Source organism: Lycorma delicatula, chromosome 6 (assembly GCF_047948215.1).
Source record: "Lycorma delicatula isolate Av1 chromosome 6, ASM4794821v1, whole genome shotgun sequence".
NCBI lineage: Eukaryota > Metazoa > Arthropoda > Insecta > Hemiptera > Fulgoridae > Lycorma > Lycorma delicatula.
The window spans coordinates 93,198,724-93,222,909 of record NC_134460.1 but is presented as its reverse complement, the minus strand read 5'-3'; the positions used below and the strand labels follow the sequence as shown (position 1 = coordinate 93,222,909).

Genomic DNA, 24,186 nt, shown 5'->3' with positions numbered 1-24,186 from the left:
TTAAAAATGTATCTAAATCTATTGAACATTTATGTATTTAAGTATTTGTAAAATAATTTTAAAAATTAAAATGTAAAATATTGTATAACAAACATAAAACAACATACATTGGATAACAAACATCAATTTCATTCATTATCAGTCAAGTTTATAAAAAAAAGCTGCAGAATTAAATGCCAGAGAACTGAATTTAATAGTAAATAAGTAACAGTTTAAGTTTTCTAGGACAGATGGCATATCTTTTTTCTTCTCAAGTAATTCTTTTATCCAACTTTTTAAGTAAAACTGTTAATTAATAAATCACTGCACAATAGAATTCTGAAATAGAATCAAATAAAAAATGGTATAAAAAATTTAGAAAATCTTTCCTACTTCAAAATTAATATTGAGATATGCCCTTTTGGCCCAAGTCAGAGGTATAAACCTATAAAAGCAACAAAAATATTTGTATATTTGATAAAAAATATTGCTTTAACTGGATTATGGCCCTTGAGTCATTACAGGATAAAAATATTTACCTGATGGTGAAAAAACTTTAAAGACCTCTTGCCTAAAGCAATTTGATAGTTTACCAATCATAAAAAACGTGTCTTCAATTATTAACAAAATGGTTTCAATTTAGGCAAAAAAAGCTAATTTTTCTAAGAGGAATAAATTCCATTTCATTTCTTGACTTTCAGAACTTTCCCTCAAATTTCATTATGTAGATGACCCTGAGAAAAATCAACTCAATTTCTTGCTAGTTTTGATCAAAATGTAATTTTTTTCTGGAGGACTAATTTCAATATATGAAAAATGTTAAAGAGACAGATAAAATAGTTACTTAAAATAATGTTATGTTATGCTACAAATACAAACAGACACTATAGGATTACTAGCTTATACAACCTACCACTTCTTCTTCATTAATGAAGATTTCTTTATACTCCTCAGCAGTTGAAACATTATTAATTCCTAACAAAAAAAAAGAATAATGAAATTATATTAGTAAAACTGTATTCAATAAAAAAATATAAATTAATTACCAGTGTGATATTAATTAATATAAATACATTTTAATTTTCAATAAATAAAGAAACAAACTATATTTTTAAAATACAATTCACAACGAAACAAGAAGTTTTATTGTCTACCAAATAAAACTATAGAACATAAATGAAAAACTTAACTCATTATTATATGCTCATCATTAATACATAAGCAAAAACATAATTTCTTTCTCTAAGTACTAATTAAGGGCAGAATTATTACCAGATTATATATAGTTGTGTTTAAAGGATATCAATGAACTGATTTTCATGACGTATATAAAGATTAGCCAATTTAGTTTAATATTTGTTGACACTTTTTATTTTTAAAGTAGAGCATTTTTAGAGACTTTATTTAAAAGAACTTTCTTTGACTGGTTATAAACTATGAAACCCATAATTACACTGTTTCAAAATTTGAAGCATTATTCAGCAAAATGTTTAAACAGATCCGTCCCGTCAAATCTCAATTTACAAAATCTTATACTTATATAATATTTTATGCTTTCTATGAAGACACGATATCACCATAAGCATAACTCATATAAGGATACACTGTGTTTGGCCATTATCAATTCAGTGCTATAATTAAAGTGAAATTATAATGAACAGATTTTTCATTATATACTTTCTTATAAGATAATGTATACTGTATATGGCGCACAAAAGGAGGCTTGACAATGTCTTTTCAAAATAATTTTAATGTTTTAAGACTCCTGACAATATTTTTAACTTGTCTATATTTGGAAAGTATATGTTCACTTAATTTCTACCAATTTATTGACATTTACAGATAATTATAGAATTTTAATTATCAATACATTATACCAAAGAAGATCGAAGTAATAAACTACAACATTCTATAAATGTACAGGCCAGGACATGATTCAATTTGTTTCATAACAAGTACGGATAAATAAACCCCCTACTTATTATTCTTCACAGGTTTATCCTTTACTTCTTTCTTTATAAATTTATGAATAATGAGCTCGGTATCTTTATTTACAGAGAAAGCTTTCATTCATCTGAATGAATTCAGGGAAGTTCTCAGAATACATGACTGTGGTATTTCATGATTTATATGTAAGATACAGATGTGATCAAAAGTAAAAGTCCTATTATGGACCTATCTTCTTTGCTTACTGTTAATTGTAATTATTTTTGAGTAACTTTTGTAAGAAATTTCCCTGATCAATCAGTACTTTCAAAGTACACAGTGACTTTCCAAACACATTGTATAAGCAGTGCTGTCTGGCAAACTGTTAAAATAATAACTATCTTTAAAGATTATTGAGCGATAGGCCTACATAGGGCTAACTACATAAATTTTATTAACATAATTTTCAAAAATGTAGAAGACAAGGCCTAAAATTTTTCTAACTTAAAGTAAAATATTAACAAACATAGTATGAATTTATGAAAAACAAAATAATCATAGATAGTTTATCACTGCCTGCAAATATAAGAATCTTATCACACCATAATATGAAAGTAACTGCAATTTTCCAGATTTAGTAAAACGTAACTGACACAGTCAACAGTAAAATACTATTTCATAAATTACATAACTATGGTATTAGTATTAGAATTAGGGTCAATCCATTTGAAGTGTCCCAAAAAAACATAAGCTAGTTGCTTGCCCAATTAAAGAAAGTGAAACTTACCCACTTGTTTCCTAGATGTTTCAGGACCTTAAAACTATTTTTTTTAAATCTTTTATTTAAACAGTTTTCCTGTAGCGGCCATTTTTGTTATGGTGCACACATGTATTTTTGTGATTGTAGGGGTTTAGAGAAAAAATCATAATTAAAAAACAATTGGTCCTGGAAAGATGGAACAAAAAAACAATTTAATTATATTTTCTTAAGGTAAATAATTGGTCCAGTGGTTTATTTACTTATCTCTCTTCTTTCTATAAGAAAATTACAATTAAGTTGAACATGAAAAACTGTGAAATTTCACTTTTGGTAATTTTTATTTCCTTGCATGAAGTAAAGGAAGTATTGTGATCGCAAAACATTTCAGTTTTCATATTTAAAAAAAAGTATCCATTTTGACCATCCCTGAATATATTTTGACTAGTTTCGGCGTGATGTCTGCACAGACGTATGTATCTCGCATAACTCAAAAACGATTAGCTGTAGGAGTTGAAATTTTGGATTTAACACTGTTGTAATCTAGTTGTGCATTTCCCTTTTTGATTACAATTGAAATTAAAATTTTAATTAATGAAATATTTGGATCTTAGAGAGAAGACACATCGGTTTGAATCAGATTTCATCTCCTTTTGTTATTTTTAACTTTTTTTTTTTTTAAATTTAAATATATTAATTTAATAATTATTAACCCATGATTGTAAAAAAATTGTTATTATAACATTTCTTAAAATTTCCAGGAATTAGATTTCTAGTGTGTCGTATAAATAAAAGTTAATAATAATTAAACTATTCCATTTAGTGAACTCCTGTATACTGGTTACAAATATTAATTTTGACCTTACAGTGTAGAATAATCAGTTTTTATTATTGGATTATTTGGTAAACAATTAATTTAAAGAGTAATCGAGGGACTTTCACTCTAACCTAATATTTCTGGTAAGATTGTTGAATTAATAATAGTTTAAATATTTGATGTTAATAAAAAAACTAATATTTTAGCAATTGTCTAACTGTCCATTTTTATTAAAGTATTGGAGGATTGTATCTCACTTTCAAATGAAATAAGTTTAAATGAAATGCAGCAAAAATGTGTATATGTAATTTAAGACATACAAGAAGGTCATGTGGTGTCAACATCACATTTTTTTCTAGGCGCAGGGATGGCATACATAGTTTGAATTATTTTTTTATATGCAGGTATATATGTAAATAGTTTTACCATAAATAATATTAATATACTTACCCCTATATTTTTATGAATTTTTGAAATCTAATTTTTTTTTAATAATTGCAATTTAAATTAAATTGTAAGGATCTCAAGTAATATAAGAAAACATGAATTATCAGACTTCATGGTAAACTATATAGATGACATTTTAATTTTCTCAAAATCTTTTGAAGAACATATGAACAATTTATCATAATTACTAGGAGCAATAATGAAGGAAGGTTTCAGATTGAAACTTTCTAAATGTACATTTGCATTGAATTCGGTCAAATATTTAGGTCACGTAATAAAACACAATTCAATTCCTCTAATAAAAGGTAACCTAATCTCAATAAGAAATTTTCCTATGCCAAAAACACACAAAAATGTTACATAATTCCTAGGAAAAATAAATTTTTACAATAAGTACTTAACATTTCAATGATACTAGATCCAATACATAATTTAATACGAAAAGGATAAAGATTCATTTGGTCAGAAGAATGTCAGGAAGCCTTTGAATATATGAAAATTTTTCTTTGTACCCAGCCAGTTCTAACTGTTTTTGATCCAGATTTACCAATCCATATATACACAAATGCGAGTTTACAGAGTAAGGGGCTGTGTTGAAACAATAACAATAAAGTAATAAAACAGGAGGTGTCGAAAAACCAGTGGCGTACTTTTCAAAGTAATTAAATGAATCTCAAAAAAGAGAGAGCAATTTATTTAGAATGTCTAGCAATAAAGGAATCAATAAAACATTGGCTCATGAGCAGATCATTCAAAGTTTTTTCAGACCATAAGACAAGAGAAACTGAATAATAAAGCTAGAACCGATGAGGAATTAGGTGATCTAGCTTATTATTTATCACAGTATGACAGTATGATTCTGAACTAATATACTGTCTGGGTAAAGTTAGTTTAGAAGTAGACTACTTAAGTAGAAATCCAGTATTAGAAGTCCATGGAAATGGAGATGACAATTTGAAAATTATAAATTTAATAAAATTGGAAGATATTCTAGATAAAAAAGGAACAAAGATTTACAGGATAACAAAAATAGACTGATCTTAAAAGATAATCTGTACTATAAAAGTATAGAGAAAATTATACTATCGGAAGACTTTTGTAAAAGGTTCATAGAAAACATGCACCAAAATTTCTGCCTCTTAGGAATAAAGCTGATGCAAAGCAAAATAGGACCACATTACACAGCAAAAAATATAATGAGGAATATAAGGAAAATTTGTAGAAACTGTGAGATCTGTATAAAAAAACAAATCAAGAGTGCGAGATAAGATTGTTCTAATGTCGCACCTAGATCCTGCAGAAAGGCCTTTTGAAATAGTTTCCATTGACAATATCAGTGGTTTTGAAGGTTCACGATCCACAAAGAAATACTTACATCTTGTAGTAGACAATTTCACAAGACTTGCTTATATTTTAACATTTAAAATGCAAAACTCCAATGATTTTATTAAGATAACAGAGAATGTATTGAAAGACAATATTGTTAGCATAATTTTAACAGATTGACCCATACCCAGGAATAAATTCCAAAGATTTCAAAAGCTTCTTAGATAAAACGAAAATAACAACAATATTTACAGCAGTAGATGCTCCATTTTCCAATGGCCTAAATGAAAGACTTAATCAGACCTTGGTAAATAAAATTAGATGCGCGATAAATGAAAGAGGGAAAAAATCTGCATGGACAAGAATAGCACATGATTGTGTAGAGAAATACAATGAAACTGAACACACAGTAACTGGGTTCAGTCCAAAAATATTTATTGAAAGGCAGATACTTTTGATATTGCCAAATAAATTAAAGCAACAGAAAAGAAACAAAGATTTACAAAACAATAAGAAAATTGCTCTAGAAAATAGCATGAAATTTCATAAATACAATAAAAATAAATTTGATAAAAAAAGAAGAAACTACAAGTTCAATGCCAGAAACCTAGTATATGTTGAAAATGGAAATCACCTAAACCAAACAAAACTAAATGAATGGAGGATTGGTCCATACAGAATTTTGAAGAAAATATCAAATCAATATATGAGATTAACACTGGTTACAAAAAATCAGAATCATATCCATTTCATACTACCAAACTTACCTCAGCTCCCAATACTACAGATGACAGGAATAACGAGAACACTTACAAATGATTTCATAGAATTTTGTAGCAAAAGTTTTTCCCTGGGAGGGGAGATGTAAGGAAAGTTCCTTAATACTTCCTTAATACTATTGAATTTACTGCACAAGTTTGATAGGTTGGTAAGTAAACACCTGATGGTGCAGGAGATAAAAATAATAAGAAATTAATAAACATGTGGCATGATAATGACTAATTGAATTAGAGTAACAAAAAATAGTTTTTATAAAGGATTTGTAAAAGAGGGGGAACAACATAGTGAATAATATACTTTGAAAGTTATTTCTTTGGTTTATAGGTAAGCTTTATCATTACTGTAATTAGCAATTGTAAAATTTGTAAATAAATAAAATTTACCTTGGTTTACAGAGAAACTTTTCAGTTTAATTATTTGTCTTTAACCCCAATAAAAGAAGAAAAAAAAAACATTATATATATAAAATAATAAATGTAATTCAGTTAATGCAACAAAAACCTTTACAACTAAAATGATCAATAGTTTATTTAAACAGTCAGCACTAATTTAATAAATAAAATTTATAATTTAATAATTATATAAAATTAAATTAAAACAGTAGGACCCCAATAATTTGTCACCCCTCTGGCAAATTTATGATTTTTATTTTAGAGGTACAATACTGATATACAAAAGTAAATTAGATTTTTAATTACTAATAAAAACTCTATCTGTTTAGGCTTACAGCATAGAAATTCATTAAATAACCAATTTTTTTATATGAGCCTACTATATGTTAAGTATAAATTACAGTAATCACGTGAGAAAAGAACTGATAAAATAATTACTTTATCTTTCATTCATATAAACATTTTCATTTGGGTACTATTATCTAATCAGTGTTTACATATTTCTTAAGCAGTATAGTAGTTTATCAAAAATACTGTATTATGTCATTTCTCTTTCAGTTTCTGAAATTCATTGCAGTAGTGAACTTTGCATCATGCGAGTCAGTTGTACGAACTGACTCACCTGTTATACCTATTGTCATACCTATTACTGTATACAGTACTTACAGAGCAAATATGTCTAGCAAACGTGGAGGTTATAAAAGTTTAGAATTGACAAAAAAGTTTGAGATTCTTCAACGCCTGCGAAAGGGTGAACGTTAAACTATCACAAGAGTTTGAAATCCTCGTACATCAGTAAACAATATTAAAAAAAAAGCTGATAAAATAGAATAATTTATGACTAAAATGGAGGTGATTGATGGTGATGTAACAGGAAGAGAATAAAAACAGCAGAAAATACTGAACTTGATGAGGCGCTGTACATTTGGTTCACACAGCGTCATAGTCAAGGTCTACCTTTAAGTGGCTCATTAATTATTGAGGCAGCTCTTCAAATGAATGGATGATTAAGTGACGATTCGGATTTTGAAGTCAGTCAGGGTTGGCTAAATAGATTTAAAACAAGTTACAGAATTTGTCTTAAGTCTTAATTAAAATTGTGGGCAGGTGTATAACTACGAATAAATGGGATTGTCCTAGAAGGTGCTTCCTAAAAAAACCTTAGTATCTTCTTCTGAAAGCTCTGTGACTGGATACAAAGTAAGGAAAGAACGCATCTCTATTCTTGTATGTTCTAAAGCAAGTGGTTGTCATCGACTTCCTCTAGCTGTTATTGGAAAGTCAAAAAACCAGAGAGTTTTTAAACATATAAATTGTGACTTATTACTGGTGAAATATTTTTTGCAATGGAGTGACTAGATGACAAGAAATTTTTAGCTAATGGTTCTACAACTGTTTTGTGCGTGAAGTCCAGCAACATGTTAGTGAAAATAATTTACCAGAAAAGGCATTACTTGTGATGAATAAAACTCTTTGCCACCCGGTCGACAAACTGGAAACACTGGATGGCAATATAATTGCTGTTTTCTTCCAGCCGATGGACCAAAGGGTCATAATAAGTATGAAGCAATGCTATAAATTATTTTCTGCAAAAATGAATTACAGGTAGAAGATTTTTGGAGACAGTACACCAAAAAGGATGCAACATATAATATTGCAGACGCTTGGAGAGACATTCTGGAAAAGATGTTGAAGTTGTGCTGGAATAAACTGTGACATGACTAGTTACCAGAACCAGAAACTAAATAAGAAAATGCAAACAAAAATTTGAAATTGAAAGAACTTGTAACAGCATTCCTGGTTTAAATGATGTTACAAATGAAGAGGTAGAATAGGTAAAATTACACGACACAGATATAGGCTATGAAATATTAAATTATGAAGAAACTGTTAATTATATTAAAAATAAATAAAGAAAATTTAAAGGAAGGTGTCGAAGATGAAGAATTCAATGATAATCTAGTGAGTGAAATGAGGTGCAAAAAAATTGCAGAGATGCTGATTAAATGCATCAAATTGTATTTCGATCAAAAAGAAGCACATATGGCAAAGTTAATTGTTATGCGACAAGTTCGTCAATTCACATTACAAAAAAAAAGGAATGTTAAAGTCCAAAGAAAAATTACAGATTTCTTTAGAAAGTAAAATGAAGTGTAAATATGTAAACATAATTTAAATACAGTATCTTTTAGGTTATAGGTTTTATAGATAGAAATGCTTATATAACAAAACAAGGGCTTACAATGTTCTGTAGTTACCGTGTGTTGGTCTTTGACTTACGTATTATAGTGTAAGTGTAGAATTTTTTTTTAAGTGGTACAGTGTATACGTAATTTAAAAAAAAAATGGTTATGTACTTATGTTAGTATATTAGACGTTGCTGTATAATAAAATACTAAATGTTCAGTAGGTAGTTAAATTTCATTAGTTTGCAGTCTTTTTATGACACGTTTAATTACGGGAGGAGGGTGATATCGGTTAGGCCAATACAGCATTAATTTTTATGCAAACTGACTGTTACTCTATAATTTGTCATTTTCGTTAATTCACCACTCCCTCGGTCCCAAAGGTGATGAATTATTATGGTCCTACTGTAATTTAATAAATAAAAAAAGTACTAATCTTAATAAATAATTTTTAAAATCTTAAAAAATAATAAACACCCAAGAAAATTGTGTATATTGTATAAGTGTAAAAATGTTTATAATATGTACATGTAAATGAATACATCAACAGACAAATATCGGCATCAATTTTAATGATTTTTACAAAATAAAATTAACTGTCCAACAGCTAATTCTAGACACATTTTAATTATTTATTAAATGCAATAGAAAGCCATTTTAACCTCCACTTTCCCTAAATAGCCTGCTATGAAAAGTTTTTTAAAATACATTAAATTATAAAAATCATATTTTTAACAATAAATTTCATATTACCAGGTTTAAGTGCTTCATCTTCATCAGAGCTCAATAAATCAAGATTATCATCATCAGCACCAAGTGATCCATCATGATCACTGTCTGAACTACCATCAACTTTATTCATTTTGATAAGTTCTGCTAAATAATAAAAAAATACAGAATTAGTTATAACTGCAAAAGTTCAAAACAAATAACTAAATATTAATACAAGAATCTCTTGCTTAAGCACGATTAACTAATTTTAACAGAAAATTACTACAAAGCAAAACATAATTAAGAGAATAATAGATTTTAAATTAAAAATTTGTATCCTATTACTGGTACAATTTTTCAGATAATTTAATCTACTAGCAAATAGGCAACAATTAGGATTGGGGAAAGTAAAGTTGAGCAAGTGGCATCCTTCAAGTACCTGCATCATTAAGGAAGATATGAAGTGTGATCAGTAAGTTAAAGTACGAATTGCTAGGGCAAAGGAAGCATTCAGCAAAATGAGGAGTGCTATGTAGCAAACAAGATCTGCAACTAAGGAACAAACTTGCGAAATGTTTTGTATGGAGTGTGGCCCTTTAAGGGGCAGACATGGACTATTAGGAAAGGAGAGAAGAGAAAATTGGAGGCCTTTGAAATGTGAATTTGGAGGATGGAAAAGATCAGTTGGATGGAGAGAGTTCAGAATGAGGAGGTGCTTTGTAGAGTGGGAGAAGAGAGGACGATCATCAAAATAAAAAGAAGAAAATGCAGTTGGTTGGGACACTGGCCGAAATGTGACAGCATCGAAGGGATTTGTAATAAGGGAGGAAAGCAAGAGGTCGGAGACGAATGAAAATGGTAGACAATATAAAAAGGGAAGGCACAGAATTTATAAAATGAAACGGATGGCACAGAATCAAGGAGAATGGAGGGTGACCATGTGAAAACCTGCCTTTGGGCACAACACTTATTATTATTAAATAGCATACAACTGACACTAAACAAAAAAATTTACTACTACTCCTAGCCAACTGACAATGACAAAATCTAGATGTCATTCATAAAAATTACCAAAACCCCATCAAGTTTTATGGACCTTTTTTAACTGGCATACTGTTCTCAATTCCTTTCTGTTCTGCATTGTTCTTTTAATTTCAACATATTTACTACATCTTCAATTCAGTTTTACATATATTCCAAGTTTGATCAACACAACATTTCCCAATGTCACCAAAATCAAATAAGTTTGATAAATTGTCCCCCATCTCTGAATAAAGTACTGCCATTAATCCCTTTCCTCTCTTATTTGTCTCAAGATCTCTTAATTATAAATTTGATCAACCTACCTAATTTTTAACATTTTCTTGTAATAGTTCACTTTAAAAACTCTTATTCTTATCATTTCTATTTTTCCTTTAGTCCATATTTCACCATTCTAAAACTCTATAATCCACACAAATATATTTTGGAATATCTTTCCAATTCCTGGATCCATGTATGATACTAGCAATTTTCTTGTTTTCCTAAAATACCTATTTCTGTGAGTCACTTTCTTTTTTAAGTATTTCTTACTCTGCTTATCCTTTAATACTGACTGTTTAATAATAAATTTTTTTTAACTTCTGGTACATTAGGCTTCATCTTAATTTCTTAAATCCTCATTTTCTTCCTTTTTGTAAACATATATTTCATTGCCTTTGTTTTAATTTTATTTATTTATGAATTACAACTGTATACATATTTTATCAAACAGGATGAGACTGATAAAAAATTTCATTTCAAACCCACGCAAAAATGTTATATTATTCAATATCTTTTAATGTTGAATATTGGTCTCTACCAAATGAACAGTGTCATTACAAATCTTAATGTTTTGCCTTTCAACTTGAATAATTACTCCAAATTTTTCTATAATTCTCATACTGCTTTATCTTAGTTAAAGTTGAAAATCAATGGAGATAGATTATATCCTTTTCTCACTACTTTCTAAATTGAACTTATCTTTCTTTATCTTCTATTTAAATGCACCATGAGATTCTTCTACAGATTGTAAATAATTCTTTCCCAATATTTAAATCAGATTTTTCTAAAAATTTTTACAGTTTATTCTGTTATCAGCAAACTCTTTCTATATTCATACAGAAACTGTTTACATACCTATGCTTTGTAAAATCGGGGGTATTTATAAATTTGTAATAATTGTAACTATTAATATCAAATAAAATTGGTGTCCAATAACACCAATAATAATGTGTCAACTTTACTTGTCCTGTGTTAATCACGTAATTGCAAAGAAAAAACAAAAATTAATACAATTAATAATTTAAAAATAAATAATTTCTTAAAAAGAAACTTGAAGAATCACTTTTCCAAGTTTTTCATGAATTTAAAATTTATCAAAAAGCTGTATACATAATTAAAGAAAAATTAACAGAAGCCTCTTTTAAAGTAAAATTTTTAGGAGTAATTTCTGATCTTTTTGAAATTAAAACAGGTGTGCGACAGGGAGATCATCTCTCCCCAATATTGTTTAATTGTGTTTTGGAAAAGGTTATAAGAGAATGGATCAAGAAGCTTAAAGAGCTAAATATCTATGATACTGTAAAATTTGGTACTAAAATTAAATCTGTTGACCAAATATCTTGCTTTTGCGGATGATTTAGTAGTAATCTTTGCAAACAACTCAGGAGAAGGAAAACTAAACTAGCAGAATTAGAGAAATGTGCAGCTAAAATAGGATTACCAATAAATTGATGCAAACATTATTTGTAACCATGACTTGCAACTTCTATACAAAGAGAAAATGTTCACACCTTTTTTTGCTCCAAAGGTGTTCCCTTTACTAACAAAATTTGGAATATGTGTTCTACTATAAGGAGAATAAATACACAATTAACCACAAAAGGCTCATATTGCTAGCCACTCTATTAAGAAACTTGAATACTTTACATTAAAACAGATAAAATACACCAGCTTTACCTTCTCAAGAAAATTAAAAAAAAGAAAACTGTATCCAAAACACACTAGCTACTCTAGTCTCCACAAAGGTCTATAACCTCCTCGATCCCCTCATTAACAAAAAATGAAACAGCAATATCAGACTTCTTTCTAGTTGTATTGTGGCATTCAGAAGAAAATTAACAAAAATAATGATGCGAAAGGATTAAAAAAAAATATCATGGTGTCCAAGAGGGTTTGGCCACCACCAATGAATGGGTCTCTTAGCTATCAGCCCCCCTCTATAAATTAAAGTTCTGTATTCATATCATTCTTTTTCAATGTTACTAATTTTTTCAGTATTATTTTCTGATACTGTTCACTTAATACTACCAAATAATTCAAAAATAGAATGAAAGATTTTTTACCCAATATTTGGATATACTAGGAAGTTATTTCATTAATTAAGTGGAATTACATGATTTCAGTCCCTTATTATATTGCTATAACTGTTAAAATATATTAAAAAATAGTTATGTTAAATTTTTTATGAAGAATGTATTTATTACTTTCTTGTACGAAATAAAGTAAGTACTATGATCAGCAAAAATTTTGGTTTTCAGATTTCAACAGAAATATCCACTTTGACCATCCCTGAATCCATTTTGACTAGTTTTGGCGAGATTTATGTATGTTTGTATCTTGCATAACTCAAAAACGATTAACTGTAGGATGCTGAAATTTTTTATCTAGGACTGTTGTAACATCTAGTTGTGCACCTTCCCTTTTAATTGCAATCGACTGAACCAAAAAAGCCCCTAAACCAAAAATATTTGGATTTTGGAGTTTTTCTTAACTGCAGTAATAAGCCCTCATTGAGAGCTTTTCAACGATATATCATGTGGTACTTATTTCCATTGGTTCCAGAGTTATAAAAACTCTGGAATGAATGAAATTTTAATTAATGAAATATTTGGATCTTATGAGGGCAAGGCACAAATCAGACAAATTGGATCAAATCAGACTTATTTTTTTCTAATTTAAATATATTGATTTATTAATAATTATTAACCTCTGATTGAAAAAAAAATTACAAATTCCATATGAGAATTTTATTCTGATGCATCTTGGTCATTTTTGAGCGACTAAACTCTAGGCTAGGAAAAATTATAATTTCAAAGCCTCACTTTAGGGCTAACTTCTACAGTCTTAATAAAATACATCAGGTCATTTAACTAATATAAAAATAATTTTTTAGATTTTAAAATAAATAAAATATTAATGAATTATAAAGAGAAGTATAAATAATTGAATAACCAATCTGTGTTCACTTCCATTATTTATTTTTTTCTTAGCTGTGGTTGGCAATAAAAATTAAATTAATACATTTAAAAATTCTTCAGATACAGTAGAAATTATATCTTTTTTAAACGGTGTTGTAACCATTATTACATGACAGTTTATGGAACGACAACCTACATTTCTTCTACGATATATTTATCAAGCAACCTTTGAGATAATCTATTGTTGATATGACTCTTTCATTATATGTTTCACAAAGTGAAATTTCAGCAAAAAAAATTATACTATTACTCTTTATAAAAAAAATAGCCAACATTTAATAAATGTAATTTAATGAAGTTTTCATTGCTGAACTATTCAATAATTATCTTTAACCTCCAGGTCTGCAGTTAAGCATATTTTTCCGCAGAGGATGAGATGAATGCTTTGTAACATATGTGAAAAATGCCATGCCTGACCGGGATTCGAACCCAGGACCTCCAGGTGAAAGGTTGAGACGCTGCCACTCACGCCACAGGGGCTGGCATTCTATAATTATCTAAAAATTTAATGAAATATAACAAAAGTTGGCATTATTTTTCTGTCTATTCTATTTAGAATGTAATTAACAAAATACAAAAGAATCACACTTGAGCAATGAAGAAAATCTAAAATTGGCAATAAGAAAGGGCAAGTCAACTGATACTCAATTGTAAAACTAATAAAGTCTAACACTATGTAAAAAATAAACAACATAAATCAAATAAACTATTATATTATATAATAAATAATTTTCTTAACCATTTTAAAACAAACATTACAAAAGTTTGCAAAACAAGTAAGGAAATAGCTCTACCAAATCTAAATGCACATTTAAAATGCAAAACATTTTCTTTATTTTTTCCAAAACTTGACCACGGTAACGCATAGCACACAACCATGCTTGTAAATGACATTAATAAATGGCCATGTAAATACGAGTAAATAATGAATTACAAATGAAGATCTGAATTCAGTGGTAATTAATAACGGAATGAGGTACAAAAATGTATTATTATTGAAACACAAAAATCTAAGTAACATACAAGATAATTAACATACATTATTATTGCAATATGTTAGTAAACTTGTATCGAATCAATATATTTGCATACAAATCACTAAACTTTAGTTTTAATAAAAAAATGTACATCTGCAGTATGGATTCAGATCTTTTCAGTTCTTTTGTAGAAAGACTCAAGCACAAAGTTTTGACAAATGTGGCACAGAAATCTCTCTGTAATTATACTTAATTATACCCCAGTACTTTATACTTAAATAAGACTTTAATTATTATTATTATTATTATTTTAAATACGACTACTAGTTAAATTAAGCACCAACTTGGGGATATATTAATGGACGTAGTTTATTCATAATAAAAAAAAACTTCCTACAACCCAAACTGTAATTTTCAATTTTAGTTCCACAATGGCTAACTATAGAAAACTTCAAACAAAAAAACTAATGTCAAGGTCTAGTTCAGGGTAATCTACGGACTAATGGAATACTCATAATACTAGTTAGTAGCCTAAAACAAAAACCGTTTTTGAATTAGCAGTATTATATTGTAACGAATTAATCATACTAAAAATAAATTCGTCTTTACATAATTTTGCACTTATATTGACAAAGTAAACTTCATATATATATAAACTACTGTTCTTTTACAACTATTACGCTAAAACCAATTAATTTTAAATAGCTACAATTCATTACACATTTGTCATAACATGAAGCAAAGTTAGAATATCTACTCGAATTTTTAAATTACCTTTTTTAAAGTAATTTTATAGATAACCTATAAAACGCATCCAAATTTTTAAGGAATGACATTAGATAATAAACTACTCACAATAACAGCAAATGAAGAAACATTAACTACGACAATCAACGGCAGTAATACAATTTGCCGTAAGTTAAAAATAACATTTATCGTTAAGGTTATTGCCACGATGTGATCAAAGTACACTGGCACAAAATTCAACTAAGTAAAAATAACAAAAGACAACACAGAGATTCAAATAATTTATACAAATACTGAAAAGTAAACACATCATACTATTATTAACAGATTCCATTCCTCGTAAACATAAAAACATTACCTTAGCGTCCAACAGTCACAAGCGACGTACCAGGTGCAAATGAACGTGAGAGGAACTCGAACTCGCGAATAATGTGAACTCCCGCGATCAGTAGTGACTAAATCTTACGTTAACTTAATAATAACAGTTAAAATTCGGAGTGTCGTGAAAATATTTTTAATTCTCCTAGGTGGTGCGTTGTAAACAATTGATCAAAAATAAATTATTTATTTATAAATTTATGGGGCGTAATGTTACAGTTCTAGTGTATTAGTATAAATAATATTATATCCACTATTGTTCGGTAATGGGCACGGTCAAAAGCCGTAAAATTGAAAAAATAACCTAAATTACTCATTTTCAGGTGAAATTGTGTTTGAAGATTTTATAGAGGGAGGTTTTTTAATCATCTGCTTGGGAGTTCCGGTGGAGTTAAAGGCGCCATTTGAGGAAGTTTTATAAACCCCGGAGGAATGCGTATGATTGAATTGTATTTTGTTTGTTATTTTGCTATGCAGCTTTTGTTATTTTTATTTTGCTCCAAGTTTGAAGTGTTAGGATTTTTTATTAATATATTGTGTTAGTTTTGGTTTCTATTAGCAAATTTTGATTTAATACAGAGCCATTGTATTAAACAATTGCTCCATGTTAATTTTTGATGAAGGATGGGCAGCAGCTGCTTCAGCATAAGTAGTTGAGGGTCGAGGTGTTCTTTGACTAACAATTTTCTTCGCTTCAGGATAACTAACCTTTTCAAGCGTTTTAACTTCCTGAATGGCCGTTTCCATTTTATATACTGGGCAGTTCCTTGATCGGCAATTATGGTGCCCTTTACAGTTAATACAGATTGGAGGGTCTTTACATGGATCACCCTCATGTATCTTCAATCCACATATGCAAATTTCCTGCGCTTTACATCTAGCTGCAGTGTGTCTGAACCGTTGACACTTGAAACGTCGCATAGGCTGCAGAATAAACGCACAAACATCAAGCCGATGTATGCCAGCGCGTACCTTTTCAGGAAGGTTAGGCCTATTAAATATCAATACATGCGAGGCCGAAGGAAGAACCTCACCATTTCTTCTCATTGTCAGTCTGCGACACTGAATCACTCCTTGACTCGACATTTCCTGTACTATTTCTTCTTCTGTATAGTTTAGAAGATCGCAGAAAACAACAACTCCTCTTGATGTGTTAAGGGTGCTATGTGGTTGCACAGATACCGCAAATTCACCGATCTTCTTCAATGCTTGGACTTTCTGGCTTTGACTGTCGTTGATAGTTTCGACGTGTAATCCATTAAAAGTCTTTCGGATTTCTTTAACAGGACCACCAGCACAATTAGCAATCTCTCTAGCGATTAAGAACGGACTAACTTTTTGGAAGTTTCCATTTTCTTTTGTAATAATTAAAAATCTTGGCTTAGGTACGTTATAGCCAAATAAATTTTTCCGTAAGTCTTTACTGATTCTATCAGCATCTTTCTTAATTTTATCACACTGTTTACTCTTTTTCCTCATTGCTTGTGGCAAATCGGAGGTTTCTAAATGAGGGTGTTTACGTGCATCCTCTGCCATGTTTGTTTGTTCAAGTATGTTCATGAAAGATTATCCCTTCAGTAGCAAGGCTAGCCGCCGGAGTACATCCCCCACTCCAGGGCTACTAACCTTGGAGGTCCGATCCGGTACTCTGGTGGAACCGGCATATGTCCTGGCAGAGAGCGGATGCACAATCTCTGCACTGACTCCAGGCTCCTACTCACCGAAGATTTCAGAGCTCCCATGCACCGACATACATGGGCACCATTGCTACATGCTTGCCATCACAGGGGGCATGTGGACAATGGAAGGGTTTCCGTTACACCTGCAATAACATTGACCCTGGCCGACACCTCGCCAGCTCTAAATATGATATGTGTCCACTTCCTAATCGATTAATTGTTTGTATCCTGCAGGTGGCCAAAAAATCTAATCCGTCTTGTGACCTGAAGGTGAAAGCAGGTCAAAAAAGGAGGAATTTACTTGGAGCCCCGTTAGCCAGCTATAAGTATTGTACGTAAGTACAGCTGTTTCATCCCTGGACGTGTAACATAGATGTTGTGTTCTGGACGTGGGGATTACCTACCTCAGGGCATTTATTATTATTATTTTTTTATTTTATTTTATGGGCATCGACTACTAAGGTCATTAGCGCTCATCACATTCTTAAAAAGAGATTAGTATTACCATCTGGATCGTCATATGTAAGGGTGTAAAGGGCCCTTACATTTTATCTAAAGCACAAACTACACAGAAACATTAAGACATAATAACAAAACAACACTTATGGGATGTAAAGGGCCCCGATATTAAAATTTGAGATAAAAATTCTCAAAGAACATAAAAATATAAGTTAATACAATACCATTTATCTTCTTCTACCTGTCTCGTTTATCAATTAATTTTAGCACCTTTGGGGCGACCAGAACCACCGTTAAGCAGTGTATCAGTCGCCCAGGATGCCGTGGCAGTTGACTCCCCCCTATAGACAGTCCCGTAGGACGTAACTCATCGGGGTTCTCCCAGCGTCATAAAGGCAATCTTACCACCTGTTCTGGATGGCCTAACGGCGGAGAGGCTACTACCCTTCCCGGTCTTGATCTACTTGGCTACAGGCAATGCTATGGGTGGGCATTGCGCCCACCCATAGCCTCACGCCCTCAGTCCGCCCTTGAGGGTCCCCCATGCCATCATTGGACTCACAGTGTCCAATGTATGTATTGGATATAGATTGTTTATAGAATACAGACGAGCCAGGGTGACCTAGGCAAGAGGGCTACCTCCCATCACTATACGTGCCACGCTTCGAGACTCCCAAACATATAAAAACTACCTCTTAGAGATTATTTAACACAGTTTTAAAGATTTTTCCACTTTTACAGACTTCTAAGAAGTCCACTGGCGTGTAAATAAGCAACTATCTTTTCTTCATTTCCATTATCCAGATCAGCAACAATGTCATTTCTTAGCCGGAACCTCTTTCTGAGGTCCTCATATATTGTACACTCTTCTATTAGATGCTTAATTGTGTTTTATTACAAACACCGCACATTGGTCTCTCTTCGCCGGTTAACAAATATGAATTTGTTAATCGCGTGTGACGATTCTAAGTCTGGTCACAGCTACTTGTTCACGGTGAGTCAACTTAACGTCACTTTTCCATTTATATGGAGAAGTTTTCACTGAGTTTAATTTTGTATTTAAACTCTTCCAATCAGTATTCCACTTGTTTCTAACATCAGTTTTTAACATCTGCCACTCTTACAGGAAATGCATCCAAATCATCGCATACTGTTGCCTTTCTGGCAGCTTCGTCTGCGCTTTCATTACCTGTAATACCAGCATGCCCTGGAGTCCATACAAATACGCATCGCCGTCCTCGTTTATTTAAAACCTATAAAATGGACAGGATGTTTGAAATTAGGACATCCTTAATGTTTTTGTTCCGAATTGCAACAAGTGCACTGAAAGAATCGGAACATATTAGCACTCTCTATTCGCAATAGTGTTCTGTGTAGCGAAGAGCTTGCTGAATGGCTGTAAGTTCTGCCGTATAAACACTGGCCATATCTGGCAGTTTCTAAATATGGGCTTCTCCATTTACATATATGGAGCATCCAACACCATGTTCGGTTTTAGAACTGTCAGTATAAATTCTAATATGTTCTTCGTAGTTACCGACGGTTGCTAAAAATTCCTGTTGGATGATCACTGCTGGCTTCTTTTTTATTTCTTCCTGAGAGAGATCCAACCTTGTATTTACCGCTGGCAAGAGCCATGGCGGTATTTCTCTCATAGAAACTGCTAATGTATCTGGAATAGCAATTTCGTGTTTTCTTCTTAATTTGTGGTACCTAATTCCGGCTGGTCTGGAATAGGTAGTACGATATTCGTATAATGTAGTCATAGGATGATTGTTAAAAGGTTTGTTATTTATATGGGCAGGAAAAGCCCATATATTTGCTGCATATCTTAGCAAAAGGATCTCTCTTCTATAATGTAGTGTCAGTATTCCGGCTTCGGACATTAGACTAGTCGCCGGACTTGTGCGGAAAGCGCCTGTCGCATATCTTATTCCGCTATTATAAATTACGTCTAACTTTCTTAAATGCGACTTCCTAGCGGATGAATATACAATACATCCGTAGTCTAGTTTCGATTGAACCAATGCCTTATACAATCTCAATAATATTTCTTTATCCGAGCCCCAATTAATGTTCGATAAACATTTTATAATGTTTGGAGCTTTTTTGCATCTATCACTCAAGTACTGTATATGTAATCCCCACGTAAGGGATTTATCCAATACCAGTCCTAAAAATCTCACATTATCCTTATATTGTATTGGATTATTGCCAATTGTCAACGTAGGCCTTTGGTGAGAAATTCTCTTCCTACAGAAGTGTACACAGCACGTTTTTTCTGGTGAAAATTGGGAACCATTATTCCTTGCAACTTCATTTAGAGCGTTAATCGCTCGTTGCAATTTGTACTTCACCATAGCAGTCTTGTTGCTGGCATACACTATTGCCAGATCATCAACATAGACGCTTTTGCTGATTTCTACTGGAATGGCTGATATCAATTTATTAATGGCGATCATAAACAAGGTACCGCTCAGCGGCGAACCTTGTGGTACGCCATTTTCCAACATTCTTTCAGATGAATATTCATTGTTGACACGTACGGTCATTCATATAGTTGCTGAGTAAGACTGGCAGATTGCCACGAATGCCCCATTCATGTATCTGGAGCATTACTCCATGTCGCCAGGTCATATCAAAAGCCTTCTACAAATCGCGAAGAAGACTACGACACAATGCTTCCTTGTGATAAAGCTGTTGTATATAATATTCTCTAAGTTGATCATTTGATCTGTGGTAGAATGGTATTGCCGAAAACCTGTTTGATATGGTGATATCAGGTTTTCTTTTTCTAAAACCAGAGTTGATTATTAATCATTTTTTCGAGTATTTTTGCCATCAAGGAAATAGGACGATAGCTATTGGGAACCGTTAAATTTTTTTTTCTTCGGTACTGGAACAACATGTGCTTTTTTCCACTGCTGCGGATACATTCCATCCCGCCATATTTGATTATATAGTTCTATTAATCTGCGTTCTGCAGTGGTATTCAGCTGCCTGATCATATTATAATGGATTTCATCCGGACCAGCAGCTGTGTTGCCTGCTTTCTCCAACGCTTTCACGAATTCTTCCAATTTAAATGGTACATTATATGAGTAATTATACTCAGTTCTGAAATTTAGTAGACCTTCAAGTTCTTCTTTTTTTGTTCGAAAATCTTCTTCGTAGTTAGCCGTTTTGCTGGCCTTCTCGAAGTGATTGGATAATAACCCTGCAATTTCGTTGGAGTGTCCTTAATTTCATCTTCATCTTGAAGGCTAGTTATGGGAGCAAAGTTTTTACGCCCACAAATCGCCTTCACTTTCCTCCAAACGTCTGATGCAGTAGTAGTTATGTCAATGAATGACACGTATTGCTGCCAGGATCGTTTCTTTGAATCTATCATGAGACGTTTTACATATCCCCTGTATTTTTCAAAGGCAATAAGATTATCTGTGGTAGGATGTTTCTTAAAGGGGTTATACGCTCTTTTCTTTCTTTTAACAGCTTCACTAATTTCATCGTTCCACCATGGAACGGGTCACTTCGTAAGTTTCCCAGATGTTTTGGGAATGAATCTCGATGCCGACTCAAGTATCGCATTAGTTATAGCGTCGACATCGTCTCCGATAACTCCAGTTGTTTCAGGGAGTATCGTTCTAGCTGTGAAGCTCGTCCAATGTGCCTTATCAAACAACCATCTTTTAGAGATGGGGTATGTTTTTCTTGTAACATCAGTTACAATTTGAACCGGGAAATGATCGCTTCCATGCAAATCGTCTAAAACATGGAAGCTGTACCTCGGTGCTATCGATCCGCTTATGAGTACAAGATCTATACAGGACACGTTGATCCATCTCTAGCATTGAAAAAGGTTCCTGACCCATCATTTAAGAGAATAAGTTCAGAATTCATCAGGAACCTTTCCAATTCTCTTCTGCGGGGATCTACTCGATCCGATCCCCAAAGAGAATTATGAGCATTAAAATCACCCACCAGTAAAATAGGTGGGGGAAGCACAGAAATTAATCGTGCTTTGTCATCTTCCTTCCAATCAAAATTCGGCAAGTATATGCTGCAAACAGTGACCTGAAGCGTACGCTTCATTCTAATGGCGACCGCTTGCAGGTTTATATTTAGATCAACAGCTTCGGCGGTAGCTCTGGTCGATATTAATATAGCTACTCCACCTCTAACTCTTACATTTGGCGGTTGATCTCGCCGAAATATATCGTATCCTCTTAATTTAAAATTTTCATTTCGGCTGAAATGTGTTTCTTGCAGACATATGCAAATCAGGTCTACATCATGTACCAAGCGTTGGAGCTGATGGATGTTTGAAAAACATCCATTGATGTTCCATTGTACAATCGACTCGCTGATTTTAAATTAAATTATGGCCTTGGTTTTCCTTTCGGCCAACCTTTTTTCCTCTTTTTTCCATACTGCGAACAGCTTCGTGTTCGCAGAGGACGTCGTCGCCCGTATAGCTTCCGGTCTCCGAATCGGAGACAACCGAAGCCGCCGACGACGACGGATATGGATCGGCGCCGATTTAGAGGCGGCAACCTGGCCGACCCTCGACACGGGGATCGCACCAGTCACCGCCTGTGAAAGAGGGGATACTTGCCCCCCTGTGTGATTTTTTGTGGCCTCTGTGGTTTTGAGGCCACCTCAGTTACAAGAGGCTTGGGAGCCTCTATAACAGTCTCTGAAACAATCACTTTCTTCTTATCATGAAGGATCTCGCTAAGATGGACTTGACATTCTGGTTTGGCGTCCGTTTTCTTCTCTACAGGAGCAGCTTTCATTTTTACAGATTTATCTTCAGGAGGCTGTCCTACTATCTTTACTTAACAGCTTCTTTACTGCTGAAAGGCTTCATCTTGTTTTCGACGATCCTTTCAATTAAGTCAGCCAAAGTAGGGGCAAGTTTGTTAATGATTTGAGTCTCATCTATAGCAACTGGAGCAGGAGCAGGAACAGCTGCCGCAGCCTGAGCATAAGTTGTTGCTCTAAGCTTGCAGGCGTTAACAATCTTCTTTGCTTCGAAGTAGCTGACCTTTTGCAGGGTTTTTACTTCCTGCATAGCCACTTCGTCTTTGTAGACAGGACAGTTCCTGTATCTACAAGAATACGTTCCCTTGCAATTGATACATGTAGGAGGCTCTTTACACGGCTCTCCTTCATGCACCTCATCACCGCACACGCATATTTGTGGTCTTTCACATCTGAGAGCGGCGTGGCCAAAGCGTTGGCACTTAAAGCATCTCATTGGCAGCGGGACAAATGCCCGCACATCCAATCGATGAATCCCCGCGCTTACCTTCTCCAGCAAAGTAGGCCGGTTGAAAGAGAGGACATGAGAGGCTGAGGGTAGGACCTCACCGTTCCTTCTCATGTTCAATCGACGACACTCTATTACTCTTTGTGATGACAACTCCTCAACAATTTCTTGCTCCGAGCAATTTAGAAGATCCCGACAGACGACCACACCCCTTGAGGATTTGAGCGTATCGTGGGGATCGACGTGTACAGCCAATTCTCCAATCTTTTTAAGTGGTAGGATCTTCTGAGACTGAGCATCATTTACAGTCTCAACATGAAGTCCAGTGAAGGTTTTTCTAATTTCCTTAACAGGGCCTCCAGCGCATTTAGTTATTTCCCGAGCAATGAGAAAAGGACTCACCCTCGAGAAATTTCCATCCTCCTTTGTAATGACCAGATACTTAGGTTTTGGAACATTACTATTCTTGAAGAAAGCTTTTTCTAGCCTCAATTTCAATCCTTCTAGATTCTGCACTTTTTCTCCTCGTTCTAAACGAGGGTGTTTTCGTGAACCCTCTGCCACGTTTGGTTGTTCAACTTGCATGAACGTTTGATCCCTTCTGTAGTAAGGCTAGCCGCCGGAGTACACCCCCACTCCAGGGCTACCAACCCTGGAGGTCCGTTCCGGTACTGTTGTGGAACCGGCATATGTCTTGGCAGACAGCGAATGCGCAGTCTCTGCACTGACTCCAGGCCCTTACACACGGAGGTTTTCAGGGCTCCCATGCGCCGAAATCATGGGCACCTTAACTACATGCTTGCCATCGCGGGGGGAATGGAACAGCGAAAGACCTTCCGTTACACCTGCAAATAACTTCGACCGTGACCGCCACATCGCCAGCTCTAATGTTGGTATCCATCCATGTCCTTAATCGTTCAAAAATGTCGTACCTGCAGGTGGCCGCGAAATCCAGTCCTTAAACTCGGCCTATAGATGTAATTCGGCCTAACAATAGCATGTCCGAGAACAACACTCGGGACCACGTTAGCCAGCTGCATGTATTGTACGTGAGCACAGCTGTTGCCGCCCTG

The 24,186-nt window shown here is 33.0% G+C and overlaps 1 protein-coding gene across 6 annotated transcripts in view; it reads right to left on the bottom strand.

Annotated features, from left to right (window-relative positions):
- LOC142326028 (putative ATP-dependent RNA helicase DDX60) overlaps positions 1–15,767 on the bottom strand; it is an 83,412-nt gene extending 67,645 nt beyond the window's left edge. For 2 of the 6 annotated variants that reach the window (XM_075368112.1, XM_075368107.1), the window contains exons 1-3: positions 15,684–15,767; positions 9,364–9,486; positions 893–954 (exon numbers count right to left, since the gene is read on the bottom strand). In XM_075368112.1, coding sequence (XP_075224227.1) covers positions 893–954; positions 9,364–9,472 — 171 coding nt within the window. In that variant the 5' untranslated portion in view covers positions 9,473–9,486; positions 15,684–15,767. Of the gene's footprint in view, positions 1–892; positions 955–9,363; positions 9,487–15,352; positions 15,381–15,433; positions 15,542–15,683 lie in introns of those variants that run through there. The other 4 variants (XM_075368108.1, XM_075368109.1, XM_075368111.1 and 1 more) reach the window with 4 other exon arrangements.
- Between the last annotated feature and the right edge of the window lie 8,419 nt (positions 15,768–24,186).